Source organism: Monodon monoceros, unplaced genomic scaffold, assembly GCF_005190385.1.
Source record: "Monodon monoceros isolate NGI ecotype Baffin Bay Population unplaced genomic scaffold, NGI_Narwhal_1 Super_Scaffold_13, whole genome shotgun sequence".
NCBI lineage: Eukaryota > Metazoa > Chordata > Mammalia > Artiodactyla > Monodontidae > Monodon > Monodon monoceros.
Window position 1 is genome coordinate 21,436,566 of NW_021703769.1, and position 24,950 is coordinate 21,461,515.

The 24,950-nt window shown below is 38.1% G+C and overlaps 1 protein-coding gene across 2 annotated transcripts in view; it reads right to left on the reverse strand.

The window, feature by feature from the left end:
* Window positions 1-24,950, reverse strand: part of CTNNBL1 (catenin beta like 1) — a 167,940-nt gene that overhangs the window by 68,784 nt on the left and 74,206 nt on the right. For both annotated transcript variants that reach the window (XM_029220175.1, XM_029220176.1), the window contains one exon: window positions 24,373-24,521. In XM_029220175.1, coding sequence (XP_029076008.1) covers window positions 24,373-24,521 — 149 coding nt within the window. The remainder of the gene's footprint in view (window positions 1-24,372; window positions 24,522-24,950) is intronic.

Below are 24,950 nucleotides of genomic sequence, written 5' to 3' on the forward strand. Positions count from 1 at the left end.
AAAAGATTATTTCAATAAATGTAGGAAAAGCATTTGATAAAATTGATTGATCAATTATGTGAAATCTGTGACAATTAGAGAAGTTTCCTTAATCTGATAAATGCTGTCTCCAAAAAACTTACAGCAAATATTATACTCGATGGCAAAATGCATTTCCTTTAACACCAGGAACAAGACAAGTTTGCCCTTTATCACTACTCATACTCAATGCTACACTAGAGGTCATAGCTAGTAAAATTTAAACACACACACAAGTTAACAAATTACTAAAAAGATATATGATAGAAAATAATCTTGTTTCCAACTATTAACCACTACTCTCTAAAAGAGGCATATACCCAGTGGTTTGAAACTAAAAGTTCAGCTAGCTCTCCAGAAAAAAAGTGCTGATTTGTTGTGTTTGCCAATTTACGTGGTGTAAATGCTCCCATCATAGTATATTTCAAGTCACCAACATGATCACTAAACACAGTGTTGGAAAGAGAGGTGTACAAGCAGTTTTCATGAGCCTATATGAGCCAGCTCTAACACATCACTGCTTATACACCCTCCTCCCACCACAGACATCAGGTTTGGCCATGTGACTTTTAATGGCCAATTAGATGTGAGTGTAAGTAATATATGTGTCTTTAGAGAAGTTTTAAGATTTATTGCATTATCCAGTCTTTTCCCTCTGCCATGAGAGAGTCATGTCCCATTAAACACTGCTCCTTCAGCCTGAATCCTCAAATAAAGATGTAAAGCAGAGCTTCGGATGGCCAGTGACAGATGTACCAGGAGTAAAAAACAAACATTTGCCATCGAGAGTCCCTGAGATTTGGGGATTGTTATTGCAACAAAAGCTGACCAATACATGACACAGCAAAGTTGTTAATAAAATATCAAAACACAAAAGTTAATTGCATTACTATCTACCAGCAATAAATGGTAAGAAAATATAGTTTAGAATGTATTTTTTTTTTTAGTATATAATATACTGTTAGACTTCCACTTTGGGTCAAGATGGAGTAACAGGGACTGGATTTACATCCCCTCCCATGCCTAAAACAAAAAAATGAAAGGATAAAATATGCAAAACAATGGTTTTCAGACACTTTACATCAGGTAGCACAGGAAGTAATCCCTGAGAGAGGGAAACACATGCAATGAGCCCAGTTGGCTGGTAGGAGAGAATTTCTATGCCTCAGGGCAGGGAGGAGGCACAGTGAGGAGTCTGGGGAGACCACTGTGGCTGGAGTTCACAGAGCAGGGTACCAGAAACAAGAGCTGCACAGAGATCTGAAGAGGGTACCGGCTGAGTCTTCAGTTCAGTATTGATTAGAATATGCATGAGGAAACTAACCAAAGCTGTAGAAAAGAAGCACCTTAAAGAAGAAGGGGAAACAATCCCTAGAGCTCACAGGGGCCAGGAATAGTTTGTGTTCCCACCAGTTGCAGTGGAAAAGCCTGGTGAATTCCCAGTGCAGCAGGTAAAGTACTCAGAAGGGTACTACTTTAGTAATGAGTTAAATTTGCCATAGACTAAATGCTAGTCTGGTCGCACCTCATAGTAAGCTTAAAAGTAAGCCTCAAAAGGAACAACTATTTCCAATTAATTTAACTAGAATCTAGAACAAAGTTCAAGAATATTTACTAACAACACTGTAAATCAACTATACTCCAATAAAATTTAAAAATAAAATAAAAATAAAGAAGCACACACATACACCAACACACCCACACAGGAATATTTATAAGTATACCAAAAAGAAATCCAAATTCACAAAATCTAAATTTCAGTAAAAAAAAATTAAGCATTCAGACATTCAAAGAGATAGGAAAACATTAACCATAAAGAGAAAAAAAATCATTAGTAAAAATAATAGAAATGACAGAATTAGAAGACAAGGACGTTAAAACAGTTATTATAACTACATATGATGTATTCAAGAAGATAGAGAAAAGCTTAAGCATGTTAACTAGAAACAGGGAAGATATAAAAAAGACCCAAGCTGAACATCTAGAGAAGAAAAATACAATGTCTGATGAAAAACACACTGGATGAGATTAACTGCAGATTACACACTGTAGAAGAAGAGTAAGCTCAAATACATAACGTTAGAAACTATCTAAAAGAAAACAGAAAGAAAAAAAAGCCTGAAGAAATGAATAGATCACCAGTGAGCTGTACTTAGCCTAATATACAGTTCACCCTTGAACAACGTGGGGATTGGGACACCAACCCTGTGCACAGTCAAAAATCTACGTATCTTATACTTGGCCCCCCATAGCCATGGTTCCTCCACATACACAGTTCCTCTGTATCCACAGACTCAACCGACAGTAGATTATGTAGTACTGTAGTATTTACTATTGAAAAAAAATCTGTGTATAAGTCGATTCATGTAGTTCAAACGTGTGTTGTTCAAGGGCCAACTGTACATGTAACTGGAGTTCCTGAAAGGAGGATGGGGGCAAAAAGAAATATTTGAAAATATGATGATTGAAAAATTTCCATATTTGATGAAAACTATAAACTCACAGATCCAAGAAGCTCAATGAACACCAAACACAAGAGACATGAAGAAAACAACACCAAGGGACATCATAAATTATTCAAAATCAATGATAAAGAGAAAATCCTATAAACATCCAGAAAAAAAGACACATTACATATAGAAGAACATATAAGAATGAAAGCAGACCTCTCATTGCAAACTAAGCAATCCAGAAGACAGTGCAGCAACACTCAGAGTACTGAAAGAAAAAAAAAAAAAAGCCTATTAACCTAGAATGCTATATCTGGTGAAAATATCATTCAAAGGTGAAGGCAAGTAATTTTTCAGACATACACAAGTTGACAGAAATCATCACCAATAGACCAGCACTACAAGAGATGTTGAAGGAAATCATTTAGGAAGAAAAAAACTGATACAAGATGGAAATCTGGATCTACACAATGGAATGAAGAGCCCTGGCAATGGCAAATATGTGGGTAGATACAAAAGACTTTCTTCTTACTTTAAAAAAAATCTCTTTAAAAGATAATTGACCACTTATGGACTTCCCTGGTGATCCAGTGGTTAAGAATCTGCCTTCCAATGCAGGGGACATGGGTTTGATCTCTGGTTGGAGAACTAAGATCCCACATGCCGCGGGGCAACTAAGCCCGTGTGTCGCAACTATGGAGCCCGTGCACTCTGGAGCCTGTGCACCACAATTAGAGAGAAGCCTGTGAGCCACAATGAAGAGCCTGTGAGCCACAATGAAAGATCCCGCGTGCTGCAATGAAGATCCCACATGCCACAGCGTAATTAATTAATTAACTAATTAAAAAAAAAACCCAGGGGACTTCCCTGGTGGCGCAGTGGTTAAGAATCCTCCTGCCAATGCAGGGGACACGGGTTCAAGCCCTGGTCCGGGAAGAACCCACATGCCTCGGAGCAATTAAGCCCATGTGCCACAACTACTGAGCCCACATGCTGCAACTACCAAAGCTCACGTGCCTAGAGCCTATGCTCCACAACAAGAGAAGCCACCACAACGAGAAGCCCGTGCACCACAACAAAAAGTAGCCCCCACTCGCCGCAACTAGAGAAAGCCCGCGCGTAGCAACGGAGACCCAACGCAGCCAAGAATAAAAAAAAAACCAAAAAAATCCAAAAGATAATTGAGCACTTAAAGAAAAAGAGCAACAGTATATAATGGGGTTTATACCATATGTAGAAGTAAAACGTGTGACAACAGGAGCACAAAAATCAGGAGGGAGAAATGGAAACGTAGAGTTGTAAGGTTCTTACACTATAGCTGAAATGATATAACACTACTTGAAGACAGACTGTGAAGAGTTAAAGATGTACCCTATAAACCTTAAAACAACCATTAAAAAGGCAAAGAGGAAGAGCTAATAAGCCACGTAAGAAAATAGTATGGAATAATAAAAAAATACCGTGAATCTAAAAGAAGGCAGACAAAGCAAAAATGGGAACCAGAAAAAGAGATGGGAAAAATAAAAACAATCCACAAGAGGGGAGATTTAAACTTAACTATAAACCACCATGTTAACAATCACATTAAAAGATATACTATACTAACACTAATCAAGAGAAAGCTGTGGTGGCTGTACTAATATCACAGTAAATGTCCACCCAAAGATTTGTACATGAATATTAATAGTAGCTTTGTTCTTAAAAGCAAAAAAACTGAAAATCTGAATGGCCATCAACAAGTGAATAAACAAACTGTGATATATTCAGAAAATGGAATACTATCCAACAAAGAAATAGGGACAAACTATTGATACACATGGCAGAATCTCAAAATAATTATAGTGAGTTAAACAGGCCCAACTAAAAAAAGAGTAAATACTATAATTCCATTCACACAAAATTCTAGAAAATGCAAACTAACCTATAATGGACAGAAAGCAAATCAATAGTTGCCTGAAAACACTGAAATAGGGGAGAGGGGTTATGGGTTACTAAGGGGCACAAGGAAACATTCGAATATGATAAATATGTTTGTTATCATGCTTGTGATGATGGCAGGATGAGTCTAAGCTGATGGAAGGGCTCAAAGATAGGTCCTACACCATTTCCTGTCAGGTAATCTTGGTTCAGTTTAATCTGCCTTCTCTGCCACAGCACTTTCCCATTTATAGAGGTAACACCAGCCTGGAGGGCCGCTGGAAGCATTACTTTGTACTTTTGAAGCATCTTTCTGATTCCTAGAGATCAGGTACAGACTCCTATTACTGATCTAAGTGAGAATGGCAATATTCAGTGAGTGGGGAAAGGGATGTTTGCTGGACAAACAACAGCAAGATCTGTGTGTGCAACTTGGAGCAAAAACTGGCTACAGCCCCATTAGGAAGCACAGCTGAATTCTAAAAGATCTGCATTATCATTTTGCTCTTGCAGTTGAATCTGGAGACTGAAGGTCAGAAGAAAAGGTTCTAGAATTTAAAGGCACCACCACCACCACCACAGCAACAACAAAACCTTTTGTAAAGGATCACAAGAATAAAACTGCGATAGAGTTTGGATCTTCACATGTTCATTAGGAACAAAACCAATAAAGAACAAAACCAAGGGAATAAAATTTCAAGGTTAAAAACAATTCCCCAGGCTGGCCTACCTACCTATATGCTTTGGTACAAACTTACAGCCCAGAATTGGGCCTGCAAAGACTTACTTTGCAAATGGTATACCATCACCACTTTATTTGTTTTCTTTGTCAGAGACAATTTTCTTTAGATTAAGGAAAATCTTACTAAAAAAAAAAAACTCATAGGAAAAAAGAACTGATGGCTTCTGAAATGGATGTATCTATGTACCCTTCTCTTTCCTTTCCTTTTTTTTTTTTGCCTATACAGTTAATAACCAGAATGGGTTCACTGTATTTCTGTTACACAACCCCAAGCTGTAATTGTACACACCCCTTGGGATCACGGTGGTCTCTTCTTTTTCTAAATGGAACAGGGTTTTACAACAGAAGTAATAAGCTTCATGTCAACATTTCCAAGGAAACTGACAATGCAGTTTTTCTGTCTCCCACTGGCTTTGTTGTTTCTTAAAGAACACTGAACCATTTGATACAAGGACATACTGTTAAAAAGTGGTTTGTGGAGGCAAGAAGCAAACATTTGGAGTACAGTCTATAATTAAACCTAGTATACTGAAATCTTCTATTTGTAGCAAAATCTTACCAAAGACAGGCATCTGTAACCAAGTACAAAGAAATGGCAAACCAGTCCCAATCCAGGGGCAATGAGGGCATTTTTATAGCTCCACCCTCATTTCCTGCCAAATTCTAAAATGGCTATACCCCCATAGGTATAATCTAGTCTTATTAATACCACTTGGTTCATGTTCATATCTGAACTCTCCTGCTGCTAGCCAAAGACCATCCAAATATCCTCTCTGTACCCTAACTCTTGACTACCAAACGAAAAGAATGAGACCAAGATGCCTGACACACACACAGGGACTCTGGCTCTCCCTTTCAGTACACAGTTCTCCACTGCCTAAGAGGCCCTGCAGGTCCCACCCTCACCTCATCTTTTCCCTTTCCTTATCAAAACGCTACAACCAAATGAGAAATCTTTTTTTTTTTTGAGTTCCTATACTCTAGGACGGCTACCTGCTGCTTTTTCCACAGCATGAGTTCCATTTTAAAATATCACCTCAGCAATCTTTTCTCCTTTTCCAAAATGTCTTCATCTATCCTTTGGCAGAGAGAGAGAAAAAAACAAACAAAAAAAATAGCCCTTTTTTCCTTATTGATTCTGTCAGGCACTGTGAAATCCAGGCACTCTTAACGCAGGAATGAAAAGAAGTCACCTGACAACTAAACTGACACTGGGGTGGAAGGGCAAACCAGAGGGGAAAAGCTTGTGAGGTAAGGGGTACTAGACCTCTGAACAGTCCCCAGAAACAAAAGCTGAAACTCAACTACAAATCTACATGAAGGACTTCTTTGAAACTTGAGTAGAAAGGTTATAAGAAATGAATAACCAAACCATAACCCTGAAACACCTAGGAGTATGATGGAAGAAGAGTTGAAAGGGTGAAGTATTCCCAAGGGGGATAAACTGAAGTGCGGGCACTTGAGTTGGCTTCTGCTCTGAAGCCCAGCATGGCCACAGGCCAAAGAGGGCAGTGAGCCCAGGCCTAGAGCTGATGCCTGGCTTCCCTGGAACCTTGAAGATCAGGCTCACAACCATCGTGTAGACTGTTTTATGTTCTTCACACACTAAAAAATTTCACATGGGAAAATAGGACTAAATATCTCTTGGCAGAAAATTGTGTTCTCAGCTACATGGCTTTTAATAAGTCACTCCTCATTCTTTGGGCCTATCTATGGGGTCTGCCAGCAATTCTATGACCCAATGACTCTAAACAGCAAAAATATTTCTCAGATTTTTCTTATTCATTTAGAAAATATTTACTGGGAGCCTAATGTATACTGTTGCTAGATTCTGGGGATATAAAATGGAAAACCTGGTCTCTGCTCTCAAGAGTCTTATAGTGGGCTTCCCTGGTGGCACAGTGGTTAAGAATCCACCTGCCAATGCAGGGGACATGGGTTCAAGCCCTGGTCCAGGAAGATCCCACATGCCGGGGAGCAGCTAAGCCCGTGAGCCACAACTACTGAGCCTGCATGCTACAACTACTGAAGCCCGTGCACCTAGAGCCTGTGCTCAGCAGCAAGAGAAGCCACTGCAATGAGAAGCCTGTGCACTGCAACAAAGAGTAGCCCCTGCTCGCTGCAACTAGAAAAAGCCCACGTGCAGCAGCGAAGACCCAATGCAGCCAAAAATAAATGAATAAAATAAATAAATTTATATATATATATAAAAAAAGAGTCTTATAGTACAGCCAGAGACAAACAGATGTTACACACAGTGGTAAGTGCTCCCACAGAGGTATGCAAGGGATACCACAACCTAAGCTCTACAATCTAGAGGGTGAGTAGGGGTGTAAGGACAGGCCTAGGAGAAGTGATACAGGGGCAGAAGCTTCTTAAAGAAGTTTAGCCTAAACATCAAGGGTGAATCACCCAGAGAATACAGCAATGTGTTAAGGAATCTAAAGTAGTTTGGTTTAGACAATAGAATGTAAATGTGTGGAAAAGGGAGAATGAGAAGACATGGTCACAGGAGAATTAGGCAGAGACCAGATCGTGAAGGGACTTGGTAGCATTTCGAAGGTTCATAAACAAATAAATAAAGCTTCATTTTTTAAAAAGTAAATTTCACTAATAGAAAAGAAACAGAATAATTTCCACATTTTCACAGAAGAAGGAAAAGAATGAAAGAACTAAAAGACAAGACAAAATAAAATAAAACCATGAAGGAAATCATCAGAACAAAATAAACAGAAGAGGGACTCCCGTTAAGAATCTGCCTGCCAATGCAGGGACACGGGTTTGATCCCACACGCCGCAGAGCAACTAAGCCCGTGCGCAACAACTACTGAGCCTGTGCTCTAGAGCCTGTCACAACTACTGAGCCTGTGCACCACAACTACTGAAGCCTGCATGCCCTAGAGCCTGCAAGCCACAACTACCGAGCCCACGCGCTCTTGGGCCCATGCGCCACAACTACTGAGCCTGTGTGCCACAACTACTGAAGCCCATGTGCCTAGAGCTTGTGCGCCGCAACAAGAGAAGCCACCACAATGAGAAGCCTGCACACCGCAACAAAAGAGTAGCCCCCACTCACAGCAACTAGAGAAAGCCCGCGCACAGCAATGAAGACCTAACACAGCCAAAAAAACCCACTATGTTTAAAAATAAATAAATAAACACACAAACAGAAGAAAAGGGCCAAACATAATTGTAATAGAAACAAGTACATCAAATTCATCTACTTAAAAACAAACTCCCGCATTGGACTAAAAAACCAAGAAACAGCTATGTGCTCTTAACAAGAGTCACATATAATATAAAATGACATAAAAAGTTAAAGAGGACCTTCTCACGCCTGTGGCCAGGGCTAAGAAAAGCTCCCTCCAGGGCTGACCTTCTCATGCCAGCTGCCAGGCGCTAAGGCTGGATCTATCACTCCTGTGGCCTCTGGCTTTCCCATGCACCTGTCGCCACCAGAGCCCTTGTGACCCAGGCAGTCATGCCACCTCCGCACCCTGTCCTCACCAGGGCAGACCCAAGTGCTCCAGGGCAGCCTCAGGAGCAGACTCCTGTGGGTGGCTCACATGCAGAGGTGAGGCTAAAACCACAGTTGAGCCCCAGGGCAGGGTGACTAAGGAAGAGGAACAAAAGTCTTCCTGTGAAGCTGCACAAGCCTCAGATGAAGTCCTCGTGATCAGCTTGGTAAACCCTGCATCTACAGAATACCTGGATGGACAATGAGTGTTCCCACAAATGAAACCGGTCTAGCTCTAGCAGCTGCAGACTAGTACGTACAGGAGGTGGGCCAGGTCAGAGCCCGAGCTGCCCCCAGAGTGCCCACAGTGGGACCAGAGACCTAACTAGAGGTTGTAGAGGGCCTCCTGGGGAGCCAAGTGCTGGCTGTGACTCATGGTGGGGGGCAAGGATGCTGAAAGCTGAGACCCAGGAAAATATAATGATTACTATTTTTTTAAATGTTTTGTTCTGTTGCTGTTTTATTATTATTGTTTTTATTTTTATTTGAGTTTTTAAAAACTTCTAAAATATATTTTAATTTTTTTATATTTCTCTTTCTACATTACTTTTTTGTTCTGTGTTTTTCCCTTTTCTTTTTTTTCCTTTGTTCTGTTTTGTTTAAATCTTTTTTGCTTTGTTCTATTTGTTCTTATCTTTATCTTTTAAAAATTATCTTTGTGTGCTTGTTTTGTTTTCTTTGCTTTTTCCTTCAGTTTGCATTCTGCTCCTGTTTGGTTTTTATTTTTTTGTCAATTTTGTTTTTAATTGTTTGATTTCATTTTGGGGTTCTTTTGTTTGTCTGCTTGTTCTCTTGTTTTGTTTTGGTTTTTTTTTGCGGTACGCAGGCCTCTCACTGCTGTGGCCTCTCCCGTTGCGGAGCACAGGCTCCGGACGCGCAGGCTCAGCGGCCATGACTCACGGGCCCAGCCGCTCCGCAGCATGTGGGATCTTCCCAGACCGGGGCACGAACCCGTGTCCCCTGCATCGGCAGGCGGACTCTCAACCACTGCGCCACCAGGGAAGCCCTCTTGTTTTTTGTTTACTGTGTTTTTGTTTCTTTTTTTGTACGTTTTGTGTTTGTTTCTTTGTTTTTGTTTGGTTCTGCTTTTACCATCTGTCTGGGGCTTTGTCTGTTTCTTCATTTGTTTGTTTGTTCTTAGTTGTTGTTGTTGTTTGCTTGTTTTTATCTTTGCTATCTGTCTTCAGTTTTCATTTGTTTTCTTCCTGCCCTTTTTTTTTTCCCCACCCTCTTACTGCCAAGCCATGTGGCTTGTGGGGTCTTGGTTCCCAGGCCAGGTTTGGGGCCTGAGCCTCTGGTGTGGGAGCGCTGAGTCCAGTACACTGGAATGCCAGAGAATTCCCAGTCCCAGGCAATATTAAATGGCAAGAGGTCTCCTGGAGGTCTACATCTCAAATCCAAGACCCAGCTGCACCCAAATGCCTGCAGGCTCCAGTGCTGAATGCCCCACACCAAACAACAAGCAAGACAGGAACACAAACCCACGCATCAGCAGACAGGCTGCGTAAAGTCGTACTAAGCCCACAGACACCCCAAGAACACACCAAGTGATGTGGCCCTGCCCATCTGCGTGATGAGATCCAGCTCCACCCACCAGAACGAAGGCACCAGTCCCTCCCACAAGGAAGCCTACACAAACCACTGGACTAACCTCGCCCACTGGGGGCAGACACCAGAAGCAAGAGGAACTACGACCCTGCAACCTGCAGAAAGGAGACCCCAAACACAGTAAGTTAGACAAAATAAGAAGAGAGAGAAATATATTGCAGATGAAGGAGCAAGATAAAAACCCACAAGACGAAAGAAATGAAGAGGAAATAGGCAAGCTACCTGAAAAAGAATTCAGAGTAGTGACAGTAAAGGTAATCCAAAATCTCAGAAAGAGAGTGGACAAAATACAAGAAACATTTAATAAGGACCTAGAAGAACTAAAGAACAAACAAACAGTGATGAACAACACAATAACTGAAATTAAAAATACACTAGAAGGAATCAATAGCAGAATAACTGAGGCACAAGAATGGATAAGTGAGCTGGAAGAAAGAATGGTGCAAACAACTGCTGCAGAGCAGAATAAAGAAAAGAGAAATGAAAAGAATTGAAGACAGTCTCAGAGACCCCTGGGACAACATTAAACGTTCCAACATTCAAATTATAGGGGACTCAGAAGAAGGGGACAAAGAGAACGGGTCTGAAAAAATATGTGAAGAGACTGTAGTCAAAAACTTCCCTAACATGGGAAAGGAAATAGTCAATCAAGTCCAGGAAGCTCAGAGAAATAGCAAATATGAATAGACCAATCACAAGTAATGAAATTGAAACTATGATTTAAAATCTTCCAACAAACAAAAGTTCAGGACCAGAGGGCTTCACAGGAGAATTCTATCAAACATTTAGAAAAGAGCTAACACCGATGCTTCACAAACTCTTCCGAAATATTAGAGGGAGGAATACTCTCAAACTCATCTATGAGGCCACCATCACCCTAATAGCAAAACCAGACAATTTATCACAAAAAAAGAAAATTACAGGCCAATATCACCGATGAACATAGAGGCAAAAATCAGGCAAACCGAATCCAACAACACATTAAAAAATCATACACCATGATCAAGTGTGATTTTTCCCAGGGATGCAAGGATTCTTCAATATATGCAAATCAATCAATGTGATACACCATATTAACAAACTGAAGAATAAAAACCATATAATCATCTCAATAGATGCAGAAAAGGCTTTCAACAAAATTCAACACCGATTCATGATAAAACTCTCCAGAAGGGCATAGAGGGACCCTACCTCAAAATAATAAAGGCCATATATGACAAACCCACAGCAAACATCATTCTCAATGGTGAAAAACTGAAAGTGTTTCCTGTAAAATCAGGAACAAGACAAGAGTGCCCACTCTCGCTACTATTATTTAACATAGTTTTGGAGTCTTAGCCACAGCAATCAGAGAAAAAAAGAAATAAAAGGAATCCAGATTGGCAAAGAAGAAGAAAAACTGTCACTGTTTTCAGATGACATGATACTATACATAGAAAATCCTAAAGATGCTACCAGAGGGCTTCCCTGGTGGCGCAGTGGTTGAGAGTCTACCTGCCGATGCAGGGGACACAGGTTCATGCCCCGGTCCAGGAAGATCCCACATGCCGCAGAGCAGCTAGGCCCATGAGCCATGGCGGCTGGGCCTGCATGTCCGGAGCCTGTGCTCCACAACGGGAGAGGCCACAACAGTAAGAGGCCCGCGTACCGCAAAAAAAAAAAAAAAAAAAAGATGCTACCAGAAAACTACAAGAGATAATCAATGAATTTAGTAAAGTCGTAGGATACAAAATTAAGGCACAGAAATCTCTTCATTCCTATACACTAACAACAAAAGATCAGAAAGAGAAATTAAGGAAACAATTCCATTTACCACTGCAACAAAAAGAATAAAATACCTAGGAATAAACCTACCTAAGGAGGCAAAAGACCTGTACACAGAAAACTATACGACAGTGACAAGCCTCTTAGATAGCCTCATCCACCAGATGGCAGACAGCAGAAGCAAGAAGAACTACAATTCTGCAGCCTGGGGAAGGAAAACTACATTCACAGAAAGATAGACAAAATGAAAAGGCAGAGGACTTTGTACCAGATGAAGCAACAAGATAAAACCCCAGAAAAACGACTAAATGAAGTGGAGATAGGCAACCTTCCAGAAAAAGAATTCAGAATAATGATAGTGAAGATGATCCAGGACCTCGGAAAAAGAATGGAGGCAAAGATCGAGAAGACGCAAGAAATGTTTAACAAAGATCTAGAAGAATTAAAGAACAAACAAACAGAGATGAACAACACAATAACTGAAATGAAAAATACACCAGAAGGAATCAGTAGCAGAAAAACTGAGGCAGAAGAATGGATAAGTGACCTGGAAGACAGAATGGTGGAATTCACTGCTGTGGAACAGAATAAAGAAAAAAGAATGAAAAGAAATGAAGACAGCCTAAGAGACCTCTGGGACACCATTAAACCCAACAACATTCACATTATAGGGGTCCAGAAGGAGAAGAGAGAGAGAAAGGACCCAAGAAAATATTTGAAGAGATTATAGTCGAAAACTTCCCTAACATGGGAAAGGAGATTGCCACCCAAGTCCAGGAAGTGCAGAGAGTCCCATACAGGATAAACCCAAGGAGAAACACGCCGAGACACACAGTAATCAAATTGGCAAAAACTGAAGACAAAGAAAAATTATTGAAAGCAGCAAGGGATAAACAACAAATAACATACAAGGGAACTCCCATAAGGTTAGCACTTGATTTCTCAGCAGAAACTCTACAAGCCAGAATGGAGTGGCAGGATATATTTAAAGTGATGAAAGGGAAGAACCTACAACCAAGAGTACTCTACCCAGCAAGGATCTCATTCAGATTTGATGGAGAAATCAAAAGCTTTACAGAGAAGCAAAAGCTAACAGAATTCAGGACCAGCAAAACAGCTCTACAACAAATGCTAAAGGAACTTCTCTAAGTGGGAAACACAAGCGAAGGAAAGGACCTACAAAAACAAACCCATAACAATTAAGAAAATGGGAATAGGAACATATATATCAATAATTACCTTAAACGTGAATGGATTGAATACTCCAACCAAAAGACACAGGCTCACTGAATGGATACAAAAACAAGACCCATATATATGCTGTCTACAAGAGACCCATTTCAGACCTATGGACACATACAGACTGAAAGTGAGGGGATGGAAAAAGATATTCCATGCAAATGGAAATCAAATGAAAGCTGGAGTAGCAATACTCATATGAGATGAAATGGACTTTAAATAAAGAATGTTACAAGAGACAAAGAAGGACACTACATAATGATCAAGGGATCAATCCAAGAAGAAGATATAACAATTATAAATATATATGTACCCAACATAGGAGGACCTCAATATATAAGGCAACTGCTAACAGCTATAAAAGAGGAAATAGACAGTAACACAATAATAGTGGGGGACTTCAACACCTCACTAACACCAATGGACAGATCATCCAAAGAGAAAAGTAATAAGGAAACACAAGCTTTAAATCACAAAATAGACCAGATAGATTTAATTGACATTTATAGGACACTCCATCCAAAAACAGCAGATTACACTTTCTTCTCAAGTGCACATGGAACAGTCTCCAGGATAGATCACATCTTGGGTCACAAATCAAGCCTCAGTAAATTTAAGAAAATTGAAATCACATCAAGCATCTTTTCTGACCACAACAATAAGAGATCAGAAATCAATTACAGGGAAAAAAACGTAAAAAACACAAACACATGAAGGCTAAACAATATGTTACTAAATAACCGAGATCACTGAAGAAATCAAAACATACCTAGAGATAAATTACAACGAAAACATGACAATCCAAAATCTATGGGATGCAGCAAAAGCAGCTGCAAGAGGGCAGTTCATAGCAATACAAGCCTACCTCAAGAAACAAGAAAAATCTCAAATAAACAATCTAACATCCTAAAGGAACTAGAGGAAGAAGAACAAACAAAACCCAAAGTTAGTAGAAGGAAAGAAATCATAAAGATCAGAGCAGAAATAAATGAAATAGAAACAAAGAAAACAGCAGCAAAGATCAATAAAACTAAAAGTTGGTTCTTTGAGAAGATAAACAAAATTGATAAAGCATTAGCCAGACTCATCAAGAAAAAGAGGGAGAGGACTCAAATCAATAAAATTAGAAATGAGGGCTTCCCTGGTGGCGCAGTGGTTGAGAGTCCACCTGTCGATACAGGGGACGCAGGTTCGTGTCCCCGTCCGGGAGAATCCCACATGCCGCAGAGCGGCTGGGCCTGTGAGCTATGGCCGCTGAGCCTGCGCGTCCAGAGCCTGTGCTCTGCAACGGGAGAGGCCACAACAGTGAGAGGCCCACGTACCACAAAAAAAAAAAAAAAAAATTAGAAATGAAGAAGGAGAAGTTACAACAGACACCACAGAAATTCAAAGCATCTTAAGACACTACTAAAACAAACTCTATGCCAATAAAATGGACAACCTGGAAGAAATGGACACATTCTTAGAAAGGTATAACCTTCCAAGACTGAACCAGGAAGAAATAGAAAATATGAACAGACCAATCACAAGTAATGAAATTGAAACTCTGATTTAAAATCTTCCAACAAACAGAAGTCCAGGACCAGATGGCTTCACAGGTGAATTCTATCAAACATTTAGAGAAGAGTTAACACCCATCCTTCTCAAACTCTTCCAAAAAATGGCAGAGAAAGGAACACTCCCAAACTCATTCTATGAGGCCACCATCACCCTGACACCAAAACCAGACAAACATACTAAAAAAAAGAAAACTACAGACCAATATCACTGATGAATACAGATGCAAAAATCCTCAACAAATATTAGCAAATAGACTCCAACAACACATTAAAAGGATCATACACCATGATCAAGTGGGATTTATCCCAGGGATGCAAGCATTCTGCAGTATATGCAAATCAATCAATGTGATACACCATATTAACAAACTGAAGGAAAAAACCATATGATCATCTCAATAGATGCAGAAAAAGCTTTTGACAAAATTCAACACCCATTATGATAAAAACTCTCCAGAAAGTGGGCACAGAGGGGACCTACCTCAACATAATAAAGGCCATATACAACAATGCCACAGCAAACATCATTCTCAATGGTGAAAAACTGAAAGCATTTCCTCTAAGATCAGGAACAAGACAAGGATGTCCACTTTCGCCACTATTATTCAACAGAGTTTTTGAAGTCCTAACCACAGCTATCAGAGAAGAAAAAGGAATACAATTTGGAAAAGAAGTAAAACTGTCACTGTTTGCAGATGACATGATACTATACATAGAGAATCCTAAAGATGCCACCAGAAAACTACTAGAGCTAATCAATGAATTTGGTAAAGTTGCAGGATACAAAATTAATGCACATAAATCTCTTGCATTCCTTACAGTAATGATGAAAAGCCTGAAAGAGAAATGAAAGGAACACTCCCATTTACCATGACAACAAAAAGAATAAAATACCCAGGAATAAACCTACCTAGGAAGAAAAAAGACCTGTATGCAGAAAACTATAAGACACTGTTGAAAGAAATTAAAGATGATACCAACAGATGGAGAGATATACCATGTTCTTGGATTGGAAGAATCAATATTGTGAAAAAGACAATACTACCCAAAGCAATCTACAGATTCAATGCAATCCCTATCAAACTACCAATGGCATTTTTTACAGAACTAGAAAAAAAATCTTAAAATTTGTATGCAGACACAAAAGACCCTGAATAGCCAAAGCAGTCATGAGGGAAAAATATGGAGCTGGAGGAATCAGACTCCCTGACTTCGGGCTATACTACAAAGCTACAGTAATCAAGACAGTATGGTACTGGCACAAAAACAGAAATATAGATCAATGGAACAGGATAGAAAGCCCAGAGATAAGCCCATGCACCTATGCTCAACTAATCTATGACAAAGGAGGCAAGGATATATAATGGAGAAAAGACAGTCTCTTCAATAAGAGATGCTGGGAAAACTGGACAGCTACATGTAAAAGAATGAAATTAGAACACTCCCTAACACCAAACACAAAAATAAACTCAAAATGGATCAGAGGCCTAAATGTAAGACCGGACACTATAAAACTCTTAGAGGAAAACAAAGGAAGAACACTCTGTGACATAAATCACAGCAAGATCTTTTTTGATCCACCTCCTAGAGGAATGGAAATAAAAACAAAAATAAACAAATGGGACCCACTGAAACTTAAAAGCTTTTGCAAAGCAAAGGAAACTACAAACAAGACGAAAAGACAACCCTGAGAATGGGAGAAAACATTTGCAAATGAATCAACGGACGAAGGATTAATGTCTAAAATACACAAACAGCTCACGGAGCTCAATAGCAAAAAAATAAATAACCCAGTTAAAAAATGGACAGAAGACCTAAAGAGACATTTCTCCAAAGAAGACATACAGATGGCCAACAAACACATGAAAAGATGCTCAACATCAGTAATTATTAGAGAAATGCAAATCAAAACTACAGTGAGGTATCCCTCACACCTGTCAGAATGGCCACCATCAAAAAATCTACAAACAATAAATGCTGGAGAGGGTGTGGAGAAAAGGGAACCCTCATGCATTGTTGGTGGGAATGCAAATTGATACAGCCACTATGGAGAATAGTATGGAGATTCCTTAAAAGACTAAAAATAGAACTACCACATGACCCAGCATATACCCAGAGAAAACCATAATTCAAAAAGACACATGCACCCCAATGTTCATTGCAGCACTATTTACAATAGCCAGGACATAGAAGCAATGCAACCTAAATGTCCATCAACAGAGGAATGCATAAAGAAGTTGTGGTACATATATACAATGGAATATTACTCAGCCATAAAAAGGAATGAAACTGGGTCATTTGTAGAGACATGGATGGACATAGAGACTGTCATACAGAGTGAAGTAAGTCAGAAAGAGAAAAAGAAATGCTCTATATTAATGCATGTATGTGAAGCCTAGAAAAATGGTACAGATGAACTGGTTTGCAGGGCAGAAATAGAGACACAGATGTAGAGAACAAACGTATGGACACCAAGGGGGGAAAGTGGTGGTGGGGGGGGGGATGAATTGGGAGATTGGGATTGACATATATACACTAATATGTATAAAATGGGTAACTAATAAGAACCTGCTGTACAAAAAAATAAATAAAATTTAAAAATTTAAAAAAAGGATTATAAAAGAGACGTAAAGAGGTGAAAATGAAAAAGATGAAATGAAATGGAAGATATAGAAAAGAATGATACAAGGACAACATATTAATAACCTTGAAAGTCTATGAAACTGAAAATTTCTAGGAAAATATAAAGTATCAAATTGTCTTTAAAAACCAGAGCATTGATGAAAGAAATCAAAGACCTAAATAAATGAAGAAATATACGATGTTCATGGATTGGAAGACTCATTATTGCAAAGATGTCCATCCTCCCCAAAAGAACCCATAGATTCAATATGATACCAATCAAAACCCCAGCAGAGTTTTTCTAGAAATTAACAGGCTGATTCTAAAATTTATACAGAAAGACAAAGAAAGTAAAGAACTAGAATAGTTAAAACAATCTTTAAAAAGACATTAAGTCTGAGGATTCACACCATGTAATTTCAAGACTTAACCATAAAGTCAAAATAGGGTTGTGTTGGCAAAAAGATAGATACACAGATCAATAGAGCAGAATAGAAAGCACAGAAATAGACCCACACATATATAATTGATTTCTGACAAAGGTGTAAAGGCAATTAAACGGAATGTGGACAGTCTTTGCAATAAATGGTGCCAGAACTGGACATCTATATACAAAAATAATAAATAAAACCAAGAACCTCAATTCATATCTAACACTATATATAAAAATTAACTTAAAATGGATCACAGACCTATAAATGCCTAAAACTGAAAGTTGTAAAAGAAAATATGAAAGGAACAGTTTGAGACCTTGGGTTAGACAAACACAGTTTATATACCATACCAAAAGCACAATTTAAAAAATATTTTTTACAAATTAGACTTTATCAAAGTAAAACTTTTGCTCTTTAAAAGATACTGCTAAAAAATGAAAAGGCAAGCCACAGACTAGGAAAACAATATTTCTAAAACATGTATCTGACAAAGACTTCTACCTAGAGTAAAGAACACTTAAAACTCAATAAGACAACCCAAATAAAATTTATACAAAAGGTCTGAACGAAGGTTTGACTTTAACAAAAGGTATAAGAAAGGTCAATATGAACATGAAAAGATGCTCAACAACCTGAGTAATCAGTTGTATGCAGATTAAAGCCACAATACATATTCACTCAAACGGCTAAAACTAAAATCTGACAATACCAGGTATTAAGGAGGATACAGAGCAACTGGAGTTCTCATGCCTTGCTGGTAGGGATATAAAATGATACAATCATTTTGGGAAACAACTTGGTAGTTTCTAATAGTAAATTTTTACTTAATATATGACTCACTCATTCCACTCCCAGGTATTTAACCAAGAGAAATGAAAATATATGTTTATCCAAAGACTTTTAAGCAGCTTTATTCACAACAGCAAAACAATGGAAACAACCCAAATGTCTAGAACAGGTGAATAAATAAACAAACTGATATGCTGGAATGCAGAAATATAATCGAATACTACTAGGCATAAAAAAAGAATCACACTACTAATACATGCAAAATAAATGAACCTCAAAAACAACCTGCTGAGTTAAATAAGCTAAACAAAACGCATACTGTATGACTCTATTTATATGAAATTCTAGAATGACAATGTTTGACTGGGGTCAAAGGTGGATTGGTGGGAACTGATTGCAAAAGTGATCAAGGAAATTTTGGAGGGTGATAAAAATGATCTACATATGCATTGTCCGATATCATAGCCACTAGCCACATGTAGCCACTGAACATCTGAAATATAGCTAAATTTCAGATTTAAATTGAGGAGCTAAAATTTAAATTTAATTTAAATAAATTTAAGTTTAGAAATTGATATTTGATTCAGTTATTGGGAAACAGTTAAGTATGTTTAGAGAAACCTAAGTATGGGAATCTACTTTTTCAACTGTAAATTTTATGAAATCTAACTACAAATCAAGTACTGTAATGAAAATTTAGCACTGAATTCAGATGTTAATGTAAAATACACACTGGATTTTAAAGACTTAGTAGAAAAAATAATGCAAAATGGCTTAATAATGTTTTTATTGATTACATGTTGAATTGATTTATAATATATGGCATTAAATAAAACCTATTATTTTGTTTCTTTTAAACTTTTTACTGTGGCTACTACAAAATATAAAACTATGTATTGCCAACTGAAAGTTGTCACTTGCCATCTACCTCTACAAGGATTAGGTCACTAACCACAGCAGTCACTGACCTTCAACACACCCTGAAAGGAGTTCAGGGGGGAGATATCAGGAATGAGGCACTCTGTGCTCTGGCAAGAACTGGCAGAACAGGCCTCCAGAGAGTTATTTTCAGAAGATTTTTCGTTGTTGTTGAAGTATAGTTGATTTACAATGTCGTGTTAGATGCAGGTGTACAGCAAAGTGATTCAGCTCCATTATAGATTCTTTTCCATTATAGGTCATTCCAAAATATCAAATATAGTTCCCTGTGCTATACATTAGGTCCTTGTTGTTTATCTATTTTATATATAGTAGTGCATATGTGTTAATCCCAAACTCCTAATTTATCTCTCCTCCCAACCCTTTCCCCTTTGGTAACCATAAGTTTGTTTTCTATGTCTGTGAGTCTATTTACGTTTTGTAAATAAGTTCATTTGCACCATTTTTTTAGATTCTACATATAAGTGACATCATATGATATTTGTCTTTCTCTGTCTGACTGACTTCACTTAGTATGATAATCTCTAGGTCCATCCATGTTGCTGCAAATGGCAATATTTTATTCTCTTTTATGGCTGAATAATATTCCATTGTATATATACATACAGCATCTTCTTTATCCATTCACTTAAGTAACTTAAGTTACACTTAAGTTACTTGCATGTCTTGGCTACTGTAAATAGTGCTGCTATGAACATTGGAGTGCATGTATCTTTTCAGATTACAGTTTTCCTCTTTTCTAGATATATGCCCAGGAGTGGGACTACTGGGTCATATGGTAACTCTTTTTAGTTTTTTAAGGAACTTCCATACTGTTCTCCATAGTGGCTGCACCAATTTACATTCCTACTAACAGTGTAGCAGGGTTCCCTTTTCTTCACACCCTCTCTGCATTTATTATTATTTTTGTAGACTTCTTGATGATGGCCATTCTGACTGGTGTGAGCTGATGCCTCATTTTAGTTTTGACTTGCATTTCTCTAATAATAGCAATGTTGAACATCTTTTCACGTGCCTGTTGGCTATCTGTATGTCTTCTTTGGAAAAATGTCTATTTAGGTCTTCTGTCCAATTTCTGATTGGGTTGTTTTTTTTGATATTGAGCAGTATGAGCCGTTTGTATATTTTGGGAATTAAGCCCTTGTCTGTCACATTGTTTCCAAATATTTTCTCCCATTCCGGAGGTTGTCTTTTCATTTGATTTATGGTTTCCTTTGCCGTGCAAAAGCTTATATGCTTGATTAGGCCCCATTTGTTTATACTTGCTTTTATTTCTTTTGCCTTGGGAGACTGACCTAAGAAAACATTGTTATGATTTATGTCAGAGAATGTTTTGCCTATGTTCTCTTCCAGGAGTTTTATGGTGTCGTGTCTTATATTTAAGTCTTTAAGCCATATTGAGTTTATTTTTGTGTATGGTGGAAGGGCAGGAGAAGATTTTATGAGACTAATTTCTTGTAACCTCTCATATCTAGAAAAACAGTAAAATCATTAATCTGCTCCTTGCGACTAGCAGCAACCCTCTGCCGAAATGTGTGCTTGATTGCACACATTCCCCTTCACCAAAATCATATATGTACTGACCTCCCCCCTTACCTCTTCAGAACAGTTCCTCAGAGCTATCTGAGAGGCTGTCTCCCAGGCTATAGTCCTCATTTTGCCCCAAATAAAACTTAACTCACAACTCTCACGTTGTGCATTCTTTTCAGTCGGCAGTATCTTGCATCTTCATTGTGGTGAAAACAAAGGTATATACATTTGTCAAAATTAAAATTAGTGTTTGATTGCATATAAATTATGCCTCAATAAAGGTGATAAAAGTATTAAATTGGGTAGTATTGGGTTGGCCAAAAAGTTCGTTCGGGTTTTCTGTAGCATCTTACAGAAAATCCCAAACGAACTTTTTGGCCAACCCAATATATATATATATGTATGTGTGATAATTTGTGCATATAAATGTATAAATGACAATCTTGTTGGTGACCTTTCCTTATCAATAATCAGAAACATAAAAAAAAATTCTGTGGACATGCAAAATTAACTGTTCCTCTCAATAGTTAACACATTTAATTATATTATGGTTATTTAATGTTGGCCTCCATCACTAGCAACTGAAGGCAGGAATCCTGTCTTGTTCATGTCCGTATAAGCCTAGCACTTAACACAGTAAGTTAACATAGCACTTTACCAATGTTTTAAGAACTGCAAAACTGTCCCAGCCAATTTATATATATAGTCTAATACCCACAAAGATCCCTGCAAATTTGGCATTATTACTCCCATTTTTCATATGAAAAAAGTGAGGGTCAGAGGACAGAAAGCTTAGAGTAACTCACCAAATATCCAGAACTAGTAAGTGAAAGAACTATGTTCCAAACCCACATTTGCCTCAACTCCAAAGCCCATTCTTCCACACTACACCATACTCCCACCTCTCCAGGTGGGCATTTCATAACTGTTTGATGAACGTCTAAATCAAAATAAAGATTAGTATTTAGGGGCAATGGAAGCACAGAAATGTTCCTGAACTTCTAGTGTTACAGCTTCATAGTCTTTGAATGGGTTCCCTTGAGACAGAGAGCAACTTGGCAGCTCTTGCTAGAAGATCAAGAAGGATGACTCTAGTAGGAAAAAAAAATTCCCTCCCAATTAAACTTTCCATTTGGGAGTCTGAAGAAGAAAAATAACACAGAACAAAGAGCATGGGAAAGAGAAAAAAAGAAATGCTGAATCTGCTAATATAGTTAATTAATGTGAAAGAATTAATCTAATAGTAACTTCAGCATTCAAATATGAAAAGTTAGGAGATCCTACAAAGGTACAGTTTCTAAGTCTTTTGGAGCTCCTTTTTAATTAGGCTCCCAGAATCTCAGCATTCCTGTTTGAATAATCCATATTTCTGGTTATTTATTCAGCTCCCCACTGCTGCACATTTACAAGCCATATGCTACAGGAATACATCACCTCATATTTGCACTCAAACATCCAAAGACACTGGCAGTTCAGACCTTTAAGAAGCTTAGAGAAAAGTCCCTGCAGAGTATAGTTTTAAGGTTAGAAGGTCCAGGAAGCCAAATGCATCTTCTTTATATGCTATTTGCTTGAGAGAAGGTGGGTCATTTCAACAAAAGGACAAGCAATTAGAAGGGTAAAGGAGAAAAACAAACAAAAGGCTCAAGAGAGTAAAGCTAGCAAAAATCAGCTGAACACTAAAGGTCTCTGAATAATTCCAATGCCCCTCTCTGCACTTTAAAATAAATTTTAAAAAACAATTCCACAAAGGAAGATTCTTCAATCAATCTAAGGTCTAGTACACATTGGACAAACCAAGAGGTCTACTGTGCCCCTGGGCCTACACAGGCCTTTAAAGAGGAGAGGTTTTAGTAACATATACCTTGATAATCTTAAATACAAAAATAGTTTAAACACAAAAATTTGTAGAATTTGTCACTGGAGAATTTTTTATAACAACAAAACATTGGAAATACCCTCAATATCAATAACAAAGTAAGACTAAGTCATAGTCCCTTAGAGTGCATTATTCAGTTATTGAAAACTCTCATGAAGGTTACGTCAAAACATGGGAAACAGCATGTTAAGTTCAAACGAACAAACAAACAAAAACAGTATAGAAAATTACATGTGTGGTAGGCCTAAAAAGCTGTTAAAGAGAAAACAATTATGGGAAAAAAGACTACAAGGAATATGCACCCAAAGTTGGGCTGTGTTCATGTGACAGAGCTGTTTTTTAGCTTCTTGGAGGCAGGAATCCTGTCCTCCAATCCTGTATAAGCCAAGCACTTAACATAGTACCTTATCAGTCCTACTACTAACAGTAGTTTTGCATGTCTTATATTCTAGGCTATCAAATTTATTAAAAATTTTTTTCAATGAAATAAATTAACAGAATTTTAGTGTACTTGAATATGTTTCAAGACAGCGGACTCTGGCTCAATTTCATAAAGAATAATCCCATGATTATAGTCTCTCGCATCTCTCAATTGAAAAAACTGACCATTGATACTACAACTCCTTCTCTGGTTACCCCTTCACACCATTTCTCTATTTCCCTTCCAAGCCAGATTTCTCAAAAGAATTATCCATAACAAGCTATCTCCCATTTACTTCCAACTTTAGGATTCTGTGAATTATACTAACATGATAATTACTATAAATATTTTAAGAAATTAAAGCATAAATAATAAGATATACAAGAAAGCACTATAAAGAAAAGTTCTAGAACTGTCTTGCACATTTTCATATCTCCTATGCTAGGCACATAGCACATGCGCAATGCATTATTGAAAATAACACATAATGAAAAATATGTATAAGTGAAAAATATGAATTATATTCTGCTGTCAATAATAAAAATACGGACAAACATATGGCATAGACAGGTCTATGTGGAATATAAAGAAAACTGGGCTAAGTTTAGAAATTAACATAGGATATGTTGAGAAGTTAACGACTAGATTTCCCAAAACCAACACACTATAAGAAAGAGCAAAAAAACCATTTCCCTTTGATGGAGTGGTCCTACTCCCAAATGACCTAACCACAGGGCACAAACAGACTGAAATATACTTTTTATTCATCCAATCTAACTTTAGAAAAGACCATACACACACTTGAAGACTTTACTGTTTTATATATCTAGGAAACTCAATGGAATAAAAGGCCATAGCTACATGTTCTTGAATCCAGGCTAACAGTGAGGAGTTCGGCAAAAAAAGATGGAGAGCTAGGAGATAATAGGAGATAAGAAGCATACCTTAGCATGAGATTCATCAGTTGAAGACCCTCACCCTTCAGGAAGCGCTCACGATTGGAACTGAGCATTAGGCAGGAACAGAGTGAATCAAACAGATTCTCCATCATCTCCTGCTCCTCGGCTGTGCTAGGATTGTGTCTTTTAAACACCTGTCAAGTAAAGATATCAGAAAGCACAGAACCATAAGAGAATGTCTTTTCATCAACCAGCACTCAACAGTTTCCAAAGCCCATCTACTCCAAAAACCCTACAACTGAGGAAACAGAAGCTTACCAAACAAAATTCTCATCAGTTTCCATTATAGAGAAACTGGGCTTTCTGATGCACAGGTTAAATAAATGGCTATCAGTTCATGCAAAAAACCAGAACACTCAACTGACCACTGAGTCCATGAATAATTGATAGTTCCAAGGAGGCAATTTAACAAAAACCAACAAAACCTTTTCATTGTGAAATATATTAACATGTAGAAAACTCTATAAAAGACAAGTATAGCTAAATGCGTAAGGTGAACACCCCTGAAACCAGCATTCAGATCAAGAAACAACTTTGCCAGCTACCCCGCAAAGCCCTCCACT